General features: G+C 36.8%; 1 protein-coding gene across 1 annotated transcript in view; it reads left to right on the top strand.

The window, feature by feature from the left end:
- Positions 1-22785, top strand: part of SH3RF3 (SH3 domain containing ring finger 3) — a 152800-nt gene that overhangs the window by 94444 nt on the left and 35571 nt on the right. Inside the window, exons 2-3 of the mRNA XM_053455074.1 lie at positions 3461-3736; positions 9154-9249. Of these exons, the coding sequence (XP_053311049.1) occupies positions 3461-3736; positions 9154-9249 (372 nt within the window). The remainder of the gene's footprint in view (positions 1-3460; positions 3737-9153; positions 9250-22785) is intronic.

Raw genomic sequence — 22785 nt, 5'->3', positions numbered from 1 at the left:
TTCTTTTCCACACAGCAACTTTACTCGTGATCTGGAGAGGCACATTATTGTTGATATATGTTTTTTTATTAGTTTGTGCACTTTACAAGGCTCAGTGGGGGGCTGTAGAGATACAGCATTAAAAGTTCTCCACTTTAGAAATGCTTATATGTTTAGTATCCAAATAGCCAAAAGACAAATATTATATTTAACACTTTAAACCCACAATATGCGTTTAAATAGCTAGACTTGCAGCCCTTGCACAATTTGTTGTATTAAGACACAATCATCGTGTTGTATCAATGTGATTTAATACTTTTATGTCTCAAATTGTTATGTTATATACTACTTGTTATGTCATGTCTACCCATTGTACAGCGCTATGGAATATGATAGCTCCATATAAAACAATTAATAAGAATAATATTCAAGTAGTTTGAGCCAGCAGTAACGTTAATCCTTTGATCCTATGGGTTTAGGCTGTACCATGAGCTTGAAGTCAGGTGGCTGATATCAGATGATCTAAGGAAGCTTGGTGTAGGTAGGATGATTTTGGGTGAGGTCGTAGTGACTGAGGTCTATTCACTAAACATTGATTGTATGTGAGTTATTAAAAATGAGAGAACGGAACATGCGTCCCCTAGACATGTGTTATTAATATATAATATTTTCATCTATATATATATATATATATATATATAACTGTGACGTGAAATAAAATATTTTGGCTTACTTTAACATATAAGAGCAAAGCATATTCGTTATCTGTCACTATTTTAGTTCACATGTAAAACCAACTGAAGGTGTGTTATGAAGATAAGACCATGCTGATGGTGGCTGCACATGGTCTCTTAGGAAGGAACTAAAAATGAATTTATAAAGATTTAAAAGGCCAAGATATAATCTATGGCACTCATCAGTCTCAGTAAGCGCCGAAGCACATTCAATTTATAGGTCATTACTGCGAGGTGAAGGGCTCTCCCCATTCACAAGTGCGGCTCTGTAAGATAAAGATGAATACTAGGACGGATTATATGAACTGTGAAATTACGCTTGCTTGCCCTATCAGCAATTTCTGGATTATTGTTTAAAAAATGTGATAAAGATTGTCATTTTGTTTTCCTACAGTATCGTTAAATGTCCTTTACAAAATATCTCTCTATGCTTTTTTGAGTTAAAGCAACAATCGTGATTATTTTATTGCGAGAAAGAAGAAATGGACTGATCTATAGTGTCTATTCCCATATCATGTTTGATTCTCAGAGGGGTGTAATAAAACCTTGTACAATACTTCCACCTCCTTCCCCAAGAATTCTTTGACTCTTGCTATATCTAAAACTTTCTGTACAACTCAGTTTAAGCCTATGTGGTCTTTCCTGATGAATCACATTATCATTCAATTAATATTAATTAACATTAATTACTCTGGCTTTGAAATTGTGTTATCAAGATGAGTTGACTTGTGTGTCTGGCTGTGTCAGCTAAAGCGAATAACATGTTGGGCCATTCGTGGCAAAACACGGTTAGCAACAGCTGTCCAGTTGTGTTTTTTTCTCGGAACTACAATAACGTGTTAGAAGGCAGGTATTACCCAGTCCTTGTTACAGCATTTGCTGTAATTTAGGCATTCCTTATATTTTTATAGATTCTGATTTTCTAGCAGTTCTGAGTACTGTGGTCATTTGTGTCCTGGTGGAAACACAGCTATTGATGCATTGAATCCAATCAAGTGCTTTTGATTTCTATTCCATTTTAGCGCGTCTCAACCGTGCAATGATTACTGCCTGTTCCGAAAACCATGTTTAAAATACCATTCTTCAAATTGTATATATATATTTTTAACCTTGATTCAAATACGATTTTGTTAAATACCAGTATATATGGAGAATATTCAGACATTAACCTGTGGCGGAATGGACCTGAACCCGAAAGACATGAGTGAAAATCAATGCACTCAATTACTAAGAACCATGTACTTGGGAGAACTGCGGCATTGTAAATCTATGCCTCAGAACAATGAGATTACCTTGTGGATAAGTATAGGGATTTAACTATGCTGCTTGGACTTGAACAGTTAGAGAAAAGGCTGTATCCTTTATCAAAATCAAGCTAGGATTAACATGCTTTAGATTTTCTTTTAAAATTTAATCTGTACTGGGAACTGAATTAGGCCCCGTGTGAGCATTAAGGGAGTTATCTATTTTTATGGCTGAATTGGAGGGCTTTAGAAACACTTGCTGTGCACTTAAAAGACCCTTTGGGGAAAGAAAGAAAGAAAATAACTCTTTTTTCCTTCTGTTTTGTTGTTGAGCAGTAACAATATGGCTCGCGTGGTAAAGGAACGTGGTGATAGATACTTGCCTTTTTACCTTAGAAACTAATCGTGTTGCCATGAGGATATTTGCCTGTATGTTGATTTGTGTTGACAAAAGTAGAGAGGAGTACTTTTTAATTAACCACTTACACAAATGAATCACTTCGATATCTCTTAGCAGCAGCCATGGCTGTGATCTAAATGAAGCCTTTGGCCAAGTTTGAAAATGTGTTGTGCAAAATCGAACAAAATGGAATTCTGCGTTTCCGGCTATTCTGCCCCTGTAACTCAAGGGTGCTCAATAATAATACATATTTTTAACAATTTGTTTTCAGCCTTTGTATGTTTTTTTTGTAGTACTTATTTAGACTATTTCTATAGTCTTTGAAATAAATATTAAACACATACTCTGTCTCTGCGGCCTGTAGAGTAATGTGTTGTCATAATGTAATTACAACGAAAACACAAATTTAATACCTACTTATTATTATTATTATTATTTAAAATGGTTATTTTAAAGGCTGTACGGTACCTCAAAGCAATACATGATTGAGTGGATGAGACGTAAAGGTGATATTTCAGCATATGCAGCATTAGAAACATCCTTCCTACACCTGTTGTCTCATAATTTTTGCTGGGCACCCTTAATTCTCACATGGCACTCTAGTAGGTTGATGGGTTTCTTCAAAGTTTCTATGTTGTTTTGTGTGGTTAAACCCTCAAAGGAAATAATTAAATGTTAGATCTGTAAATTGAATTTGCATGTTATATTGCAAAGTGCAATTGATGTTTTGTCATAGTGGAACAGAACAGTTCCTAGTCGGAATTATACAGGGCCCAACAACCTCAGCTAATATACTCTTTAATTAAATGCTAAGTGAGTGTGGTTCAAGTGGAGAGATTTGTCTTTTTATATGTAAAACTTATTTTATACAAATAAAGACAGTCAACCCCTGATTTATGTGAAGGAAATTTACAAAGAATGTAATTATTATTTTCTATTTTCTCAAAAATGTATTCCTTTAGCTGCTTGATAAGTTGCACTTCAAATCTGTGACACTATGTAACTGTACAATATAATATATATTACGATTATAATTTTTATTTGTTGTCCTTATTAATTCAGGACTCCTCAATATTCTGACATTCTTTAATTTTCTCCTCTAGAATATCTCACAGCTGCCCTGTGGACGAGCTCTCTACACCTACGAAGGCAAAGAACCTGGGGATCTTAAATTTAACAAGGGTGACATCATTATTCTGCGACGGAAGGTTGATGAAAACTGGTATCATGGAGAATTGAATGGAAACCGCGGCTTCTTTCCAGCTAGTTATATCCAGTGCATAAAACCTCTTACTCAACCCCAACCACAGGGAAAAGCACTTTATGACTTTGAAATAAAGGACAAAGATCAAGACAAGGACTGCTTATCATTTACCAAGGTAAAATTATAAAAAGGTACAGTTCGTGGAGATAGATTTAACTTATACTGTACACTTTACATTGAGGTGGATTTTGGTGTTATTATGACATATAAATATTTCTATTTACTTAGTAAAGGAGATTACCAAAAACCGGTATTGCTCTGCCATAACAGGATGGTTGGGAGGTATGTGGCATGTGGAATGGAAGGCAAGTGCTTAGCTCATGCAGACAATGTGCTAAAGAAACCATTAAAAACCCTAATGGCAACATTAGTTATGGTATCATTGTTAGAGAGGAGCATCGTTAATTTGGCAAGTGCTCTGGCCCATCAAGTTCGGATTTGTATTTTCAACTGAGGTACCAGCACTTTAGATCTGGCAGCAAGAAACAGGTCTTACATGACAGTAAACTAAATCCAAGGTCGGGAGAGGATTAATCGATTGTGGGTAGACAGGAATAGCTAGATATTACAAATTAAACTTAGAAGCAGAGTATACTAAACATGGTGCTAATAGAATTCTTAGGAGATCCATCATCATGAACGTTCTACTTGCACATTTTGCACGCTAGTTGAGGTTGATACCATTTAAAGGGTCAACATAGAAAAAGGTGTAAAGTTATGTAAGCTTTCGGATCTGAGAGCTCTTCTTTAGAGTAAACATTTGCTTACAATTTGACTACTACAACAAATACCTTTATTGTGCTCTCGATGAGAATTGTTAAATGCTGTTTAGGTCTGGGGTGTTAAACTGAAGGTCTTGAGCACCGCAAGCAGGCATTTTAATATATTAGCATGAGCACTTGCAGCTTAATAAAATGGGTGTAATGGAAGACCTGTTCTGATTTTGGATTTTTACTAAGTATAGGAGCACATGAGGAGGATAAGGTTTTTTCTTTTTAAACATGGGAGATCATAGGGATAGTAAGTAAAGGCTTTCTTAAAATATGCTTTTCTACAATTAAAAATGTTTAAAGGCTGGCACAAGAGGAAGTTGATTACTTTTTTGTAATTTAAGAAGCGGTTTGGTAAGAAGTGGATGTATGTATAATAAAATGTAGACATACCCCAGGAGAAGGGAAGAATTCCCTACTCTCAAGAAACTCTCAATGCTTGCTGGATATGAGCGTGTCAGTGTTATACAGCCCTAAAAGCCACAACAATGTATATAAAGGGGTTCTACAAGATTTGAGTCGTGATCCTATATTGGATTAACACCTAAACACACAGGAGAGTTTGAATGGGTGTTGTGGTTTCAACTCTCTTTTACTTCGTTATTCTTCATGATTGGCCAAACTGGCAAGTTTCTTCAGCAAGAAAGACTGAGCTGTCCCTGCATAATGCATAATTCAATTTGTAAGGAGACTTTGAAGACGTTGTAAAGCATTAAAGCATTATAAAGGGGCAGTCAAGTTCTTCCAGCAGAAGGAATTGGGATGAGTCTTTATAGTGTATAAAGCAGTCAAGGAGTTGAAACCACAACTCTCCTGCAAACTCTTGTTTCCTCCTAGAGAATATTCAGCATATCTGTCTATGCTATTGGCTGTTTCTAACACTTTCTATTGACGCTTTATATACATTTTATCATTTTTTTAATATGTTTTACGTATAGCTCTTGATACCCAGCCTTGTATATGCACCCCTCTTACTTTATTGACACTTTGAATCAAGTGGCGATAGAATATTAATAGCACACACCAATCTTTAATCATAATGATTGCAACATAAGTGAATGCTTTGAAATTCACATGCAAAAGATAAAATTATACAGATAAAGTTTACAGCGGTCGCAATTATGATTTGTCTGTATTACCAAACAAATGAAAAGAATTCAATAATATTAGATGGATATCATGAGTCCTTACACCAGAACATTTATTTGCAGAAGACAAATGGAATGTGGTTTAGCAAAATTGCTTGCTGAGTAAGGTCATTTACAGTACAGTAAGCAGGGCACAAGCATGATTGGAGAAAGTTTGCAGGAGCATTGCATCTAATGAAATGGATCATACAGAATATAACCGAGCATTGAAAGGTATTGAATACCTTCAGAAAGCCAGGAGAGGTTAGAAGAGATGATATTAAAAAATATTTTTTCCTCCAGTGGAAAAAGATTGGTTTGCTTTTTGCTTTCTCTTGGAATCTAATAAGGGAATTTTCCTCTTTTTTCCCCCTAATTTTATTTGGTTCTATAAGAGGACCATCAGAAAATTCTATTATCAGACTGGTAATCTATTAGTAAGAACCTGACAATGTATCCAATCATTGATCATCTAGTGATAATGTATATTTCAAATTCTAAAGGAATACTGTATATATATATCTGCTAAAATAAAAAAAGAAACATTTTTGAAATACCATCTAAACAAAAATACAAAAGTTAAAAAATATATTATGCAAAATATTTTAAACATTCTAAACATTTATAACTAAGCCGTTTTCAAAATACTTGGGGGAAATAAAGGGCTGGTACATTCATCCCAGAGGGCAGGGCAATGCAAGCAGTCCTATTTGGCTGGCAACACATTCAATGTGCATAATTGATTTGTGTATAAGACACACTTATTGGAAGATGGTACCCAGAAAACACCTGAAAGGAACACAAGGAGTATCTGGGCATCCTGTAAATGCTGCCAAAGAGTGTTTGTCACTCATCGGGTAGTAGCCCAATTTAGGTTGCATGCACTTGAATGCTATAACTTGCAAAGCAACTTGAATATTAATCAGTGGGACCCTCCAGTGTCCAATACAGCATCAGCAATGATAAATCCATATTAGAGTACTTTTTGTAATTACTTTCATATGCATTCTTTAGCATTGAGGAGGAACAGCAGATTCAGTGCACCATCCTCTAGGGTAAAGGATCTTCTGACTACATGAGAGGTCCGACACCTCTTTCCTGCCCCCCTTCAGTCTTGAGCAGTGTTCCCTCTAAGCTGTGCGCTTGTGCGCTCGCACATAGCTTTTTTAGAGAGCGCACATGTAAAAAATTGCGCGCACAACAGTTTTTCCCAAAAAAAGAAAAAAATTATAATTTTTTTTAAACTTTATGCGGCGCGGATATTGTGCGCACAACATTTTTGCTCTCTCCTCCTGACAGGCAGCCTCACAGGTTCTGCTATGCATGTGTAAGCAATACTCTGAGTGCATGCACAGGTTTACGTAGCGTTAATTTAAATGCGTAGTTATGTGATAAAAATTAGATGCCTTTAAATGATTATAATAACGTTCCCATTCTGCAATCATGGAATGAGACCTTAAAATAAGGGTTTCTGTTACAAGAATATTAGGATACATTTAACTGAAAATATACATTGATGTTATACCCTGCATTATGTTGTTGGATGCAGGTCTCATTTAAAAGCATGCAATGACTATTGTTGGTCCCAGTGATCAAAAGATAAAATCTATACTGATAGGGCATAGAATTGGGAGGAGTTTGCTCCGTAATAGGTGATGCACGGTTACAAGAAAGCAGTTCATTACCTAAGTACGGATAGAGTTTAGACAGTGGATAGATTTTTGTCTCATGAGAAGCATAAAATCAGCCTCCGGTGTACATCCCTACACTGACTTATGTGAAGGATGTAGCAGCAGCTGCCTTAAGTCGCTTTTTAGATAATCTAAATAGGGCGCTAACCGGGGAGTTGAGTGATTGTGGTGTAAGTGGTTGGAGAAACATGAGAAAATACTCTGCATGCCTAAAGGGACACCCCCACTACATATGCATATGAGAGTACTTTTAATAGGCATTTCTCCAAAACAGAAGGAAAATAAAGCACTTACCTGTCCTATAAGTTGTAGTTCTGCTGTAGCAACTGCTCTCCTCCATTGTGGTCTGACATTTCTTGCCCCTGATTAAAGCAGTCAATCAATGACTCAATCGAATGCCTCTCATTTTCCACACATGCGCACAGGGGTCTGAACCTGGAGAGATTCCAGTTATAGATGGGTATATAAGGAGCAACATCCATGCTCATCACCCGTATGGGTCAAATTGCTAAATCAAGTTGAATCTATGCAGCTTATTCACTATTGATAAGCAGTCTTAACAAGGAACCAGACGTATCTATGGCCATTTTATGGCATGTATGATAGAGTTCATGATCATTTTGTGTTAACGTTCATGAGTGTCTTCATTTAAATCATATGTTGTACATTTCTGAATTCCTGTTAGCTTTTTTTTTTACTCTCTGGCCAGCTGTAATTTTTTGTAGTACCAAAAAGATAGATAATCATTTGTAAAAAAAAAAAAAAAAAAAAAAAAAAATAAAAGATATCAAGAGGAGTTTATTGCATTCAAAATAGGTCACTTGCTAGGAGTAAAATATCCCACTGAGGAGGATGATACAAAGAAAACTGGAGGAGTGAAAAAGTCTTGAGGCACTCCAGTGAAACGCTGTACAATATCTGCTGGTCTGGAGTCTGCCAGGATCGCTTCGCCTTTTATTACAGAGCACCGGGAGTCTGCTAAATGTATTCTCTTGCACTACAAATAATGTGGGTTAATATGGAACTTGCACCATCAGTCACACTCCCCTACAATAGGCTGGAATAAGAAGACCTGAAAGTTCATGGATCAGTTCCACTGAGTACCATTTCCGTCTAGCTCACTGATGAAGATAGCTGTAAACCTCATGCTGGCTCTACTAAGTTTTATCTGCCCCGGGAGAGATGTTTACATCTTTGGAAAGTGTTACAACCTTTTTGTTTTGACATGTGCAAGCAATCCTTCTCTTTTAGTACATTTGAAGTCAGAAGTCTGTAGTCCATCTTAGCAAAGTCAGCCCAGAGGAAATTTGGGATGAAACGGGTCATAGTTTTGTGATAACGTCAACATATAGTCTGTGATTATATGTATTAACTAAATACATCTCGCACACTCCCTCCCGGATGCCGTTACCTCACCTGCAGAAATGACGGTGGCACTTGCACATTGTGCGAGCAACCTCTTGTACCGACCTGGGCAAGCAGGAAAGCAGTATGGTCACGTTATGTTACCCTGCTACATTCCTGCTTCCCTTGGGGAGTAAAAGAGAAGGGTTTTCATTTTGGGTCGCTTGCTGGACCCGCACCTCTTATTTGCTATGTGATTGAATAGTATTGTGCTCCTGCCCTGCGTGTGTAGCGTGAGGACATTTTACGCAGAATTACACTAATGTTAGAAGAAATAAACATTGGAGATATGACAAAAACTGCTTATATAATATTTGTACATTTTTCATACACACCACAAAGGTATCACTATAAAAAAACATATATATAAAAGTACTGTAACCACATATTCATTCTGTGTAATTGTTATATGCACGTATCATTCAGTTTGGTCTCCGTTCATCCATATCTGATGCTGGTGAAGTGTGTTTCATATTTTCCTCTTTATCTACTTTATTTTTTTAAGAAATGCCTTGGCATAAAACAATATTTTTTTTGCAGGATGAAATTCTGACTGTGATCAGACGTGTCGATGATAACTGGGCAGAAGGAATGTTGGGAGACAAGATTGGAATTTTTCCGATTCTCTATGTAGAGGTAAGAGAAATCACATTTTTTTCATTTAAACAAAGGCTCCGTTGCCATCTGACAGCAGCTCTCAGTAGAATAATTTAATTCAAATCAGCCCTATGAATAACATTAAGATTTTTTGCCGTTCTTCATGGTGAAACACATTCTGATGTACTGTAAACCTGGTTTTCCAAATTGAAAGCAAAAAAACTTGACTAAATAGAGCATATTAGTAGGGTCAGGGAACCCCCAAAAACACACACATAGCAACAGAGTGAAAAGGCACAGGTTACTTTGATTAATGTGCTGCATGGGTTAGTTACTGTGCATCTATCTGCTGACCGAGGGGAGGTTGTCTGCTCCTTCCATTCTCTTTAAAAGTATCAGTGCTTCTTGCAAGCTCTGTTACATTGTATCAGTCATTGGGGAGCAATCAATGCCAGGTCCTATTGTCAGTGGAGACAATCAATTTTAGAGCACAGCTTTCTCCCTACACGGTCCCCTGTAGAGCTGGTCTGGGTATCCAACCTGCAACTGGCTAGACCTCTAAAATATGATAACGCTGGTGAAAAACTGCCCCTTTGGAAACCCTTAATGTAGCTCAATGGTAAACCAACTATGCAAAAATGATATGGCTATGGTCAACCAAAACGGTCTGACCTGTTCAAGGAGCACAGGTTGCATTTAAGTGAAGTGGCTGATTTTCTACCTTTTACAGAAGTCCACAGATAATGTCCGTCTGATTCTGAATTAATTTTCAAATATCACTTGTAGTAGAAGGTTCATATGATCTTTTAATCACTGTAATGTGAATTAAGGCTCAGTAAAACGCATGTATATGGAATTCACCGGTTTCCTACAACACAATTATTAAGACAATTACATATACTGTATGTGAAGTAGATTCTCATGAAAATCCAAATGTTGTATGGAGTGTTCCATGTATTGGGGAAAGGTTTTTGAATATTCAGCACATGGCATTGTCGGAGTGCAAGACGGATAGTACTATTTGGTCTGTTTGCTAAGACATAAGTGCCCAGTTAGGCTAAGGGTTAACTTGACTGATGGGACTCTGCTGCATTCTCACACATGCTAAAACTCCCAAAACAATTTGTATAAATACTAATGTAGAAATTGTTTGCAAGTGCATGCAAGTTTAATGTTTTTGAGTTTCAGGTGAGGGCATGATATGAGCGGACACAGATGTCACCTTAAATTCCACTTACTAGTGAGTCATTAATTTGCAAGTTGCTTTCTTTTTTGCAAGCCCCATCATCTTTATCTTCCTGCAGTCACTGGTATATGAGCTGGGGGTGATTTTTTTATGTAAGTGGAAATGTGAGTTGGTGATAGTGATTTGGATGAGTTGCAAGATTTTTTTGATTACTAGTTTGCACTTTACGCGTGCATTTTAATGAATAGACCTTCTTGTGCTAGTTATGTACAGAAACAGATCTACGTAGCCTTTTTTTCACAAGGTATTTCACAGTATTGCTGTGTATTTCATCTAACCACCCTCTATCTCCCCACACATCTATATGAAACACTCTGCACAGCTGCTCAGTTCTGCCACTTTTAGATTGATGGCACTTTAGTTTGTTCACTATAGAGAGAGTGGTTTTCCTTTTCATTATTTTACTATTCGCCATTTACTATTATCACTAGCAAGAAGGTCAGAGCTGGCCCTGCAGAATGCATAATTCAACGTGACTTTCCAGAACTGCTCTAACTATACATTATACATGGCCAGCCAAGAGCTTCCTAAAACCGAAGCTCACTGGGGTTGGCTATTCATAATGTATAATAAGGTCAAGGAGCTGAAACGCAACTCTAATTACAACTCTCCCTTTAGGGAATTAACAGCTTTGGTGTTGGAAGCCTATTTTGGGATGAAATGCGCTGGGCGTGAGCTGTTAACATTCTTTCAACTCTGTTGGACTTTATTTTGGCTGCTGTCACAAATTTGTGCTGGAATACTGTTGAAGAAGCTGCCTTTGTATTACACTGTAGGAGGAATACTTCACAATTCTATATATATTATATTCAGTTGATGGAGGGAAGACCGCACTGACTCTGGCAGTCTCCTCCTAATCTGTAGAGTCAGGGTGGCAAGTACTTTTTTCTTTCTTGTAGGATTTTTTAATGTCATTGTATGCCAGGGAGAGGAGGGGGGAAGCAAATGCTTGCCCAATCAATATTAAAGGCGGCCCTGATTATGTTTATGGTACATTTTCATCATCAATTCATTATTGTATCTCTTTATTCTGCTAATTAGGATGTGTTGCCTTGTTTGAGTTCAGCAACTGTTTTTAATGTAGCACTTAATTTAGTATGGGACCTTTTAAGAAAAGGGAGTAGGAAAACTGCTATATTTCATACTGTTTCACAATAACCATTTGTATTTGAAATAAAACGGGTTAAGATGACCAATCCCACAGTGTTATTTTCACACTGTGTGGCTGTTGAGGATACTAACACTACTTCACAATATCCTATTCAGTGGAGCAGTTAGTACGCTTCGTTACTATATAATTACTTCAGGGCTTTGGTTTTTAGAATATTCCAAACAATACCTTTTTAGAAGCAAGTTTCTGTTAATGGGGGATTTCATAGCTAATTGCTTCAAGCAAATGAGAAGCAATTAGCGTAACAAAACCTACTACTTTTTGATATTCATTTTCTGTCCTTAAAGTGACACTAGAGGCTTAAATGTTTACTGCTATGATTGGGGATGATAGATCTTGCTGTATTATGGAGTTTCTTCCCCGAAGCTGATACTTTCTATTGGGCCAACATAGAAAAACATGTAGAGTTATATGTTTTCAGAACCTCATAGGTATTTTGTTCACATTAGAAAAGGACTGGGAAAACTCTCAAGAGGTGAATGAAGGAAATCACAATGTAATCTATAGAGGTTATTAAAAATAAGTACTCTCCATAATTGTTTTGACTTTTTTTAATTAAAAAAAGTATAAATGTTTTGTAGGTGTCTAGCTTAAACCTTCTGTACTATTTTAACCCGCTAAGTAATTTACATAATGAATTACTTCTTCTGCCCTGCCCTACCCTTTTCTCCTTCCTCCTCACCCTATCCTTTTAAGTGCTACCAGAAAAAATGAACTTCCACCAAATGATAGAAACAGCTTAACAGAGAGTATTATAGTACAAATCCAGAGAACAGGAAGTTTAGATCATACCTATTTTTAAAAAAGCAGGATTTTACAGACTTAGTCTATTGATCGGTAAAACCCAGGATTTGGAAAAAGGGGCTAGGTTTTAATGATTCTTTATTTTTAACTCATTCTAGCACATTTAATCAAAATATCAGTTGAAACCAAAATATGAAACACCTATTGTGCATTTGCTTTCAATCATAATGTAAAGTAATTTAAAATATATTCTTTAATAAGTCTAGGGTGAGGTTAAATATATGATCTCAAAAGGGTCTTCTTTCCCTCATACTGTCTAGACATGTTTATTCAGACTTTGAAAGATGAGTCAACTTGAAGACATACTTACAAATCATCATTGTGTCTTTCTCCCTCAATGCTGAAGATCTTATCTATTCATTTACTGTATATTGAGGCACATATTTTTCAGCAGGGCTTGAAAATCATTTTCAGTAAACTGTACTTTTATACAGAGTACACAGTAAGTTCAAGAACTTTCAATGGATTTTGTGACAGAAAAGCCTATATTTATACTGTTCATCAAAATATAATGACATCATTCTAAATATTGACAGCAGGTACTTGTCTGGAATGCAGTTTTTATTGACTCTTTAGACAATAACTGCATGTTGTCTTGTTCTTTTTTTCCAAGGGAAATTCAATATGAAAGCAGGCAAAGGTTCATATTGAACAAATGAGCAATCATTAACAAAATGTATAAGACTAATCAAATAAAAAGCATAAAAAATACCATATTTAAGTACATGGTCATGTCATGTATAATTGGACTATATTTCTCATCAAAAAGAAGCATGTTAAAACATTTTGAGTGCATACTATCTTTAATTGGCCATCACCGGCATTCATAAATAAATATATGTTATTTATGAGACATTAATTAGTGCAAAAATATGACTTATTCTGCTTTATTTGTAACCTTGGATGTACATACGTGTAGGTATATTTGGCAAATACTATATTAGTTGAAATAGATTGGGTAATCCTTTATATGATGCTCATAAACCCTTGTTCTTATTGGTAAGATCAATCATCAATATATCCTTCTAGCACCTTGGTGGGTATCATTATTGAGCACGACATCTTGGTTTACCTGACTGATGCGCTTATGAAGTCAGTGGAAACTACCAATTTTGGTTAGTGTAAAAACTGTAAGTTTAGGGCGTGTGAGTTTTAATGGATTGTCAAGGAGATCTTCCAATGACTCTAAATGACCATAAACTCTTTACCAACTGTGTGTCAGGGTTCCACCCTACCTACCTGGACTATGTGATAATCATAACACTGTCATGTCTACCAGCAGCCACTAGTGGCCTCCCTTTCCTCTCAGCAGCACCCCTTTCTAATTACTTGGGACAGCTGAGACACTTTACCGGAGTTTAGCCCTGCCCTTATATACCTGCTCTGCCCTTAAGTCTGGGCCTTTGCATTGTTTGGCTTGGGTCCCTGTTAGTCTGCTTGCAGCTATAGCTCCTTGTACTTTGTTCTTATCTCCTGTGTATGACCTTGGCTACATTTATGATGCAGATTTGTGTACCAGACCCCGGCGTGTCCCAGGCTTATCTACCTGTCCAGCCGTTTCCAAGCCGTGTGCCCTGCCTGAGGGCTTCCAAGCCATTTGCCCTGCCTGAGGGCTTCAAAACCATTTGCCCAGCCTGAAGGCTTCCAAGCCGTGTGCCCTGCCTGAGGGCTTCAAAGCTGTGTGCCCTGCCTGAGGGCTTTCTAGCCGTGTGCCCTGCCACTCTGGTTTTCCCTGTCCTTGCTACAGTTCCCCTGTCCTTGCTACAGTTTCCCTTTATTCTTTGATTCCATTCCTGCTTTTCTGTCTGCTGTGTGCCTGTCTGTACCTTCCATCATGATACATGAGCCCCTAGTATCCCCTGCAACTGGGCTCCTACACAAACCTGCTGGCTTGGGTCCTGACACTGTGTAAGTACGTCTATTATGACTTAGATATTCCACATTACTGGACAGGTGCCATTTTGAAATCATTTGACTCACTTCATTACTTTAGGTATGAGATACTTAATAGATGCATTGAATGTTTTCACATGTCCAGATCCTGCCACACAAGAAAAACACAAATGAAGAATAAACCAGATATTACAAGCAGTGACTGAGGTTCACAAATAAATATAATCGGAAACATTACTGACAAGTGCAAACCTACGAGTACATTATGTGATTTCATCCAGTGAGCATAAAGTCACATTATGCTTTGTGAAATGTTTAAAAGGTTACATCAGTGTTAATGGTTTGTTCAATCTGAAATATATAAGTACTTTTTTGGATACTTAAATGTAAGGGCATGAATTCCATGCAGTCATCATTGCCTTTAGCGTGAAACATAAACGGGTTTGGTGAGTCCCAATCTTTCATACATCCTACAGTTGGCATATGGCTCCATATCGGGTGGAATTAAATAATAGAAACATTCAATTTGATGTTGGGTAAGAACCTCTCGGCCCATCTAGTCTGCCCATTTTAATCAACTCTTGGTTTCATCTTAGATTTAGGATAGCCATATGTCTGTCCCATCAATGTTACATTTTCGACACCGTTTAAGGAAGCTGTTCCAACTTCTCAGTAAAGTCAAAAGACCACTATTGGTTTAAAATATCACTTTGTATAGTCAGGACATTTATATATTCCAAATTATGAAATGCGACTAGCAGAATAAGTTCCTTTCTCAATTGTGACAGCCTATAACTAATAGTTATGTCAGACGTAAATAAATATATACCGGTCTGTCAGGTTCCTCTGTGGATAACAAACAACAAAAGCAGATAGCTCAGAGTAACCCTGCACACACATCATTAAGTTAACATAAAATAGATTTTTTTTCTTTAGAAGAAATCCTAGTTGTGCTCTTTACCTTTACTTTGTGTGTGTGTGTGTATATATATATATATATATATATATATATATATATATATATATATATATATACCTAGACGAAATGCATGGCATTTCAGACAATTTGCTGCGAATAAATGTTTTGCCAAATGGACAATTATACTTTGTGAAGAAAAAAATCTTGGCAGTGCTTGAACATGATATCAATAGGGAGGCTTCTTGCATTGCAGTAACTACGGTCAGCAAATTGAGAGATCTAAGTATAAAAACAGATGTAAGAAGAATATGGACAATCTGGGAAAGGCATAAGTGCATGATAATTCACAAATGTAACTTACAGGTCCTGTCTTGCTAAGAAAACACTGAAAACACTTGCTCAGTAGGCTTTTAGTGATACTGTGTTCAAGGCGGTGGATGATCTCAAGCAAGTGTTTTATTGTTAGTATACACCATCAAAATGTATGTAACTCATAATCTAACAAGGCTTTAAACGCCGTACTATATATACATAAAAAGTTAACCATGTAGTGCAATAATGGAGTCGACTGAAAATCCAATTTCAGTCTCGTATCACTACTAACCAATAAATTGGTTTAATAAGAAATAAGCGTGCCTTTCTTTCATTTAGTGTGAGTGATAAACACTGCCTTTCCGTCTGTATAGTTCGAATGATACAATCTTTTTGACATTCGTTGAATTTCACTGTGTTCCACATGAACTATTCACAAATAATTGACATAGCTAATCTTTCACAGTTTTAGATTTACTGTGTCACTCATTACCTCATTATCTGCAGACGGTATGAAAGCCATTTATTTATAGGAAAAGATGCTTATTGACTGATGTGGCGTCTCTTTATCACCCCAGGGTCTCCCTACGCTGTCTGTCTTTTTTGTTATTACACATAGCAGTCGTTTGCAGGCAACACATTAATTGTATAACTTTGGATTGCATCATTTATGCTGAAGGAGTCTAATTAAAAATCTGATAGGTAGTGATAAATCTGCATTAACCCATCCAATGCAGCAGGGATTCGGGATTCTTGATGTGTGTACGGCACTTGTATGGCACACCAATGGAAGCTCGGCTTTAGTATGGTCTAACTATTAAGAACAGTAAGTATGCAAAAGACATGCTTTTAGGGTACCGTAGCAAATAATTGCTGATACATACTCACTTAATTGAACAATGCTTTCCGGATTCCTTTTTTGACTGGTTAGTAAACATTTTTCCATGTTATGAATTGCCAGGTTATTGCTTTCAGCCAAAAGAGCTGCCATATGATCAAAATTTACTAAACTTTTTTTAAGAACAGAAAAGAAAAAAATGTTGGAGAAGGCCACCCAAATGAGCATTTTCGATGCAGACATTAGGCAATTATTATACAAAAAATACAATACAATTCACATATTTTTACAATTTTAGTAAATTCACTTTTTCACTTGTGGATGTCTAAACCATATGATTAACCAGACTTTAACAACTAATCTTAACAACAACTGAGGCAACACACTCTAGCATAAAAACCCATTTATTTCACTGCTCTCTTTTTAATGTGTTTCACTTATAACCCTCTAGAGTGTAAGCTGGCGAGCTGGACCCTGTCTATCTAATGTATGGGTTTTTCTTAGTCTGTCACTTCTAGTTTTGTCAGGCCCTTTGAATGTATGTTCTGTAAATAGCGCTGTGTAAATTGTTGGCGCTGGTAGATGCTTTGTTACTGAACTAGTAGCTAAATGTGCCAAATATTTATAGGCCTCAATTTCTTCCACAGTTGTCACAATCTGTTGTATAGTTGGTATGTTCATGGTTGACATGTCATCCACAATGTCCACACACTATACTTAGTATTAGCAAGATCATGGAATAGAACATGCATATTTAAGTTTCCCTCCTGTCTGATAAGTGGACTTGCTCTGTGGTGAGTTTATCTACAGAATATAAGCAGGGAATCTTTATTATAAAATACAGCATGCGTCAGGCGGACATTACAAATATTATTCATTTTTCTTACATAAACTGTGAAAACATTTGAAATGTATAATTTAAAATTAGTCTGCTTTTGACTAGTAATATTTTTACTTCACCAATTTGGACTAATCGTCTAATACGTAAAGTATTTTACTTTCCTTCTTTCCTAAGTAAATGTGTAGCCCACTTATGCATATAAATGTTTCTGTCATAGAGAGGACACATTATATGAAACATTAAAATATATAAAGTTGTCATCTTCATCTTTAGTGTCCTATAATTCCTGAAAAAGGCCAGATGAGAAAGAAGAATAGTTAACAAGAGAAGTGAAGACAATAAGTCATAGCCTAAACAGAGTCAGAGGCTTAGAGTGGTAGATAAGTGTAAATGTCGTCCAACAGCAGAAGTAAACACATGTAAAGAACTCACATACACACATTTTTGCACACACACTCACATTTGCACAAATTTACACACTCACCCATCACACATACACACACACACACACATACTCACTAACACACACTTACACCATACAAACTCATGTTAGCACATACTCCCTCTCTCACACATGCAGATCATGCTCACACACACTTACGCATACACACCTATGCTCACACACACTTACGCATACACACCTATGCTCACACACACTTACACATGTACATCCACCAGAGAGGGAGTTCAGCAGTGCCCCCAGGGCAAAAGGAGGCACTGAAGACTATCCCTGAGTCAAGTGTGGCATTATCTGCCTGGGCCTGTGCAAATATAAGCCAGACAGGGCTCCAATAGGGAGCTAGGTATTTATTCTATGATTTTGTTTTTAAGGTGTTTTTGTGCACTTGTAAATACAACTCTGAGTTTGTTTGAAGTTCCTGAGCCGTATTACCCTAGAAGGCCAAGCTTATGATCCTTGGAAGTGCCGTTTATGGCCCTCAGCTACAGGAATTTGTCACAATATATTCAAAGGGTGTGACAATACCAGAACTGACAGATTAGGCAAAGAATTGATACATTAGGTAAAGAGGGCTCTACTCACAAACTCGCAATCTAAAGGATTAGCTCAGATGATTCATTTGAATATTCTATAAAAATAATTTAATTAGTTTTTTCTTTATATTTTAAAGTAAAAATAAACTCTCAGAAGCAGATGCATATCTGAATTTTTACTCCATTGTCATACTGTATGAATTGTTCACTGCCACACAGCAATATAATCTTGCAGCTTTGCATATAAAGAACCACATTTGTAATATTATAATAATATAAATTAACAGCCTCTCTTTCCTGGCAGGCAGTAATGTTTTCACACGGCTGAAAGCCCATTTCATTTTGGCAAATGTCTTCTCTCCATGCTGTTATTTTATAGCCCGGAACAGTTTTAACTTTTAGGAAATTGAGAATTTTGTACAAATTATCAAAAAGTGTTTACGCATCTCAATTTACAAAGTTCACCCATCTTTAAATGGAAAGCCCCCTTTTGGATGACTTATTTCACAGTTGTGGATGGTTATCTCTCGCACAAACTAAATATTGTCCAGCTGTTTCATTAAAATCCCTGGATGTACATAACTCTTTTGTCGCTACTCAATTTATGTTTTTGGAATGCTTGTTTATAAAATGGAATGACTCCAATCTTCAAAATTTGCTTTACAAATCGGTGAAGTGCTCTATGGTATTTGTACGTTTATTTTAACATTTTTGGAGGGAAGGGGTAGTATCAAATTATTGTTAATATCATATTCATATATTTGTTTTTTATGATTTCAGAATTGATTAATTACTAAAATTGATGTGGCATACCAACACATAATGTATAACACTGATTAATGTGACAGAAAGTATTTGAAGAAATGGAGAGGTGCTTTTTGGTTTGTATTGAATTTTATAGATTAGCCGGCTACATGAAATGGCCTTACAATCAGGCTTGGATCAGGGTTATCAAAAGAAAGACAAGATATGACTCGTTTGGCTCATAACCCCAAATTGATACTTTGGGGTCCTTTCATGCGGCCCTTCCATTGTTGTTCTACGTGCTTTGATGTGGGTTGACCATCATAACAGATTTAGCTTTAGACCTTCTTGGCCATTGAGGTATGTAGTTGGGGTATGGCTAGATTTGGCCAAGGGCAGACACCGTTGCCCTAAGCCACTACCAATAAATAAGCTTCCTATCCTTAGCACCTTTTCCTTTGTGCATTTGGAAGCTCCTTTGGTTTAGTAGTATAGGGTAGATAGTGGGATGCTTCTACCCCTCTGGCTTTTAGGACCTTCATTTTTTCGATCACTTTTTATATATTGATTTGTAAGGATAGCGTTTTGCACATCCCAAGCTATCTAGACTACAGGTGTCTAATACCCCTTCTGCTAAAATGTTTCCTTAAAGATGAATATATTAAGTATATTTAACATAATTATAAGGCAAACATTCCTTTCCGACAATAAAGTTATCTATGTGCTGCGCATAGCTTTGAGCAGCATGCCAAGCATTGTGTGTGATGAATGGAAAGTATAAGAAATATATAAGCAAGTTCCTAGATTGCTCCTTTGGAATTTGTGTGTTATTTCATTTATGTGATTTAGTTTGTGAATGATGTGCATGGCTCCCAGCACATGCTGTTCTAGTATAAAACATTCCTTCAATCCCACAGTACAGATGAAATCATACCCAGCTTTAAAATACGGAGGAATTTGTTCAACAGAAAAATAACTTCAAATAAAAGACGCCTTAAAATGTTTTTCTAACAAGTGGAAAGAAAAGGATTACAGTGAGCCAAGCACAAGAACTGCAGGCAAGTTAATGATAAAAACACCCAGATTTAAATAAAGTAGCCCTTGTTTATTTTGGATAAAACATCACAAGTGGCAAGATATAATGGTATGTGATTGTTTTTTGAGACTGTAATTTTAAGTAGAATTTATAGTTAGTTATTCATAAAATTAAAAAAAAAAGAAAAAGAAGGATTGTTACTGCTGAAGTTTTTATTTCTCGATATGGGACCCTGCCTGCAGTGTATTAAACCATTCTTTGCACATTATTTTCTAACTTAAGTATAATTTATTCCTGCCATGAAAAAGTATAAGATCAAGATGTAGTTGGAAACACTCACATAATTGACCTATAGCACCTGTGATCAGTACTGGTATATACTGCAAAGTCAACACATATCATACACATGCTTTCCTCTTAGCCTTCAGTCAGAGATCTTGGAATATTCTGTTAAATTAAAATATCATAAGCCCTTTTTTTTTTTCAATTTCCCCTCATGCATTTACAGTTGTAAGTATTTCTACTGTCCCTTTAAGCTGGATGTTTGCAAAAATAACCGGGAGAGAAGTAATGAAACCTTGGAAGGAATAATGCTCTCTGCAGACTTCCATCTTGCAGGCAGAATTCTGGCAATGATTGGAATAGCTGCTGCAATAGGTCACTGTTTTGTGAATTACTGCTTCTCATTTCTCTGCATAAATATTATTCTTTGTGATATAACGTGTCATAACACTTTACATTTCCAACCAAATAAAAGGTCAAGTGTTCAACAACAGTTTTCCTACATATGTTCTGTTTGCTTTTCTGTCGACCTTTCTGATTGTGTCGCAGTAAAATATTTATTTCAAATAAAGTGTTCTGTAACAAAGATATGAGTTTTTACTTATCCCTTATGGGATCTGTGTTCAACAGTTTTGGAGGAATGCGTGAAGCCCAACAATAATGAGCCAAAAGATCATTTGTCTCAAAACCTAGAAGTATGTCTTAAGAGACAAGCTTTTTCAAAGTTTTGCTTGTGGACAAGGGCACCCGTAAGAACTTTACGCGTAACTGTAAGAACTTTCTGATCCTGCCTTGGTCTGGAGGGAGAACCATGGGCAGTTATAATGACAGGCATTGAAAAGAATTCTCTGAGCTCAACTGATTGCATAACTCAATTATGTTTAACAATAATGAAGGAGGTAAGTGACTCAGTCATGACACAGTCCTCAATCCATGCATACTTCATACAGCACATCTCCTAAGTGTCTCTGTTTAGGATTGACAATTACTCTTTTTGGCCTCAAATCTCCCCATCCTTCTTTCTTTCACCAATGTCCTTCAGAATGTGGTGGGTTTAGGGGTATACAAAAGTTCAACGGCCCTAAAAGTTACGATAATGTATATAGAACCAGCAGAAAATCTGTTTATACATTAAAATGTGTAAATAAAACATATTAATCAAACTGTGCAGGTCCAGGAAGCTTTACTTAGATCAAACCACCTGGTTTTGCTACATTTTAGCAAAGCCAAATGTGATCTCACTCTATTATGTGTTCTGTTTATTGGTTGCATAGCAAGTCTTAGTATTAGACTTACATGTAGTGGTTTGTCTATCAGTGTATTCTATAACAAGCCAACCAGGATATTAAACATTACCTTTTCTTTTTTTTTCTTAGGCCAGTGTCTTTTGGAACATATTCCTTCAGTGCTGTAAATGTTTATTGAACGTCTGCACTGTAGGGAGTTCTTTAGACTGGGAAATATACCGTACTTAACAACTCAGAACTCTAGGAGCACAAATTCATCAGATAATGGTGCATTATCGCCTTTCTTTGGGATTGGTTGAATGGGCTAAAGTATAAGCAACAGAATTCACAGACGTGCCACAAGATGGACAAAGGAGGGGCCTTAATGAAATTTTTATGTGATTTTGTGGCATATTGTATGTATTGTATGGTAATACACTATATGACCAGAAGTATGTGGGCATCTGACATCAAATCTATATGAACTTGTTAGGCATCACATTCTAAAACCATGGACATCAATATGAAGTTGCCCCCCCCCCGTGGCTCTAACACCCTCCACTTTTCTGGGAGGTTTGTAAAGTTAGGCACTGATGTTGGACAAGAATGCCTGGTTCGCAATCAGCATTCCAATTCATCCCAAAGCTGTTTAATGGGGTTATGGTCAGGGTTCTGTGCAGGTTCCCCACACACATAAAACCATGTCTTTATGGACCTTGCTTTGTGCACTGGGCCACATTATTGCTATACAAGAAAGGGCCTGCCTCAAAACTGTTGCCATAAAGTTGAAAACATACGATTGTCTAAATTGTCTTTGTATCCTCTAGCATAAACAATACACTTTACTTAAACCAAGTGGCCAAGCTCAAACCCTGAAAACCAGTACCAAGCCATTATCCCTCCTGCACCGAATTTTACAGTAAGAACTATGCATTCTGGTAGATAGCATTCTTCTGGCATCTGCCAAACCCAGATTCACCCATACGACTTCCAGATGGTGAACTATGATTCATCACACCAGAGAACACGTTTCCACTGCTCCTGAGTCCAGTGTCAGTGTGCTTTACAGCAGCACAGCCAAGTGAGTCCATTCCATGAAGCTCCTGACGCACAGTGCTTGTGCTGATGTTGGTTCTAGAGGCAATTGGGAACTATGTAGTGAGTGATGCTTCAGAGAACAAGCAGTTTTTACACGCTAAGCAATTCAGCACCCAGTGGCCCTGCTCTGTTATTGTGTGCAGTCTCGTTTTAATTTTGAAATCACTGAGCT

Source organism: Spea bombifrons, chromosome 2 (genome assembly GCF_027358695.1).
Source record: "Spea bombifrons isolate aSpeBom1 chromosome 2, aSpeBom1.2.pri, whole genome shotgun sequence".
Lineage (NCBI taxonomy): Eukaryota > Metazoa > Chordata > Amphibia > Anura > Pelobatidae > Spea > Spea bombifrons.
The sequence above is the reverse complement of the archived record's forward strand: the minus strand, read 5'-3'. Positions and strand labels throughout refer to the sequence as shown.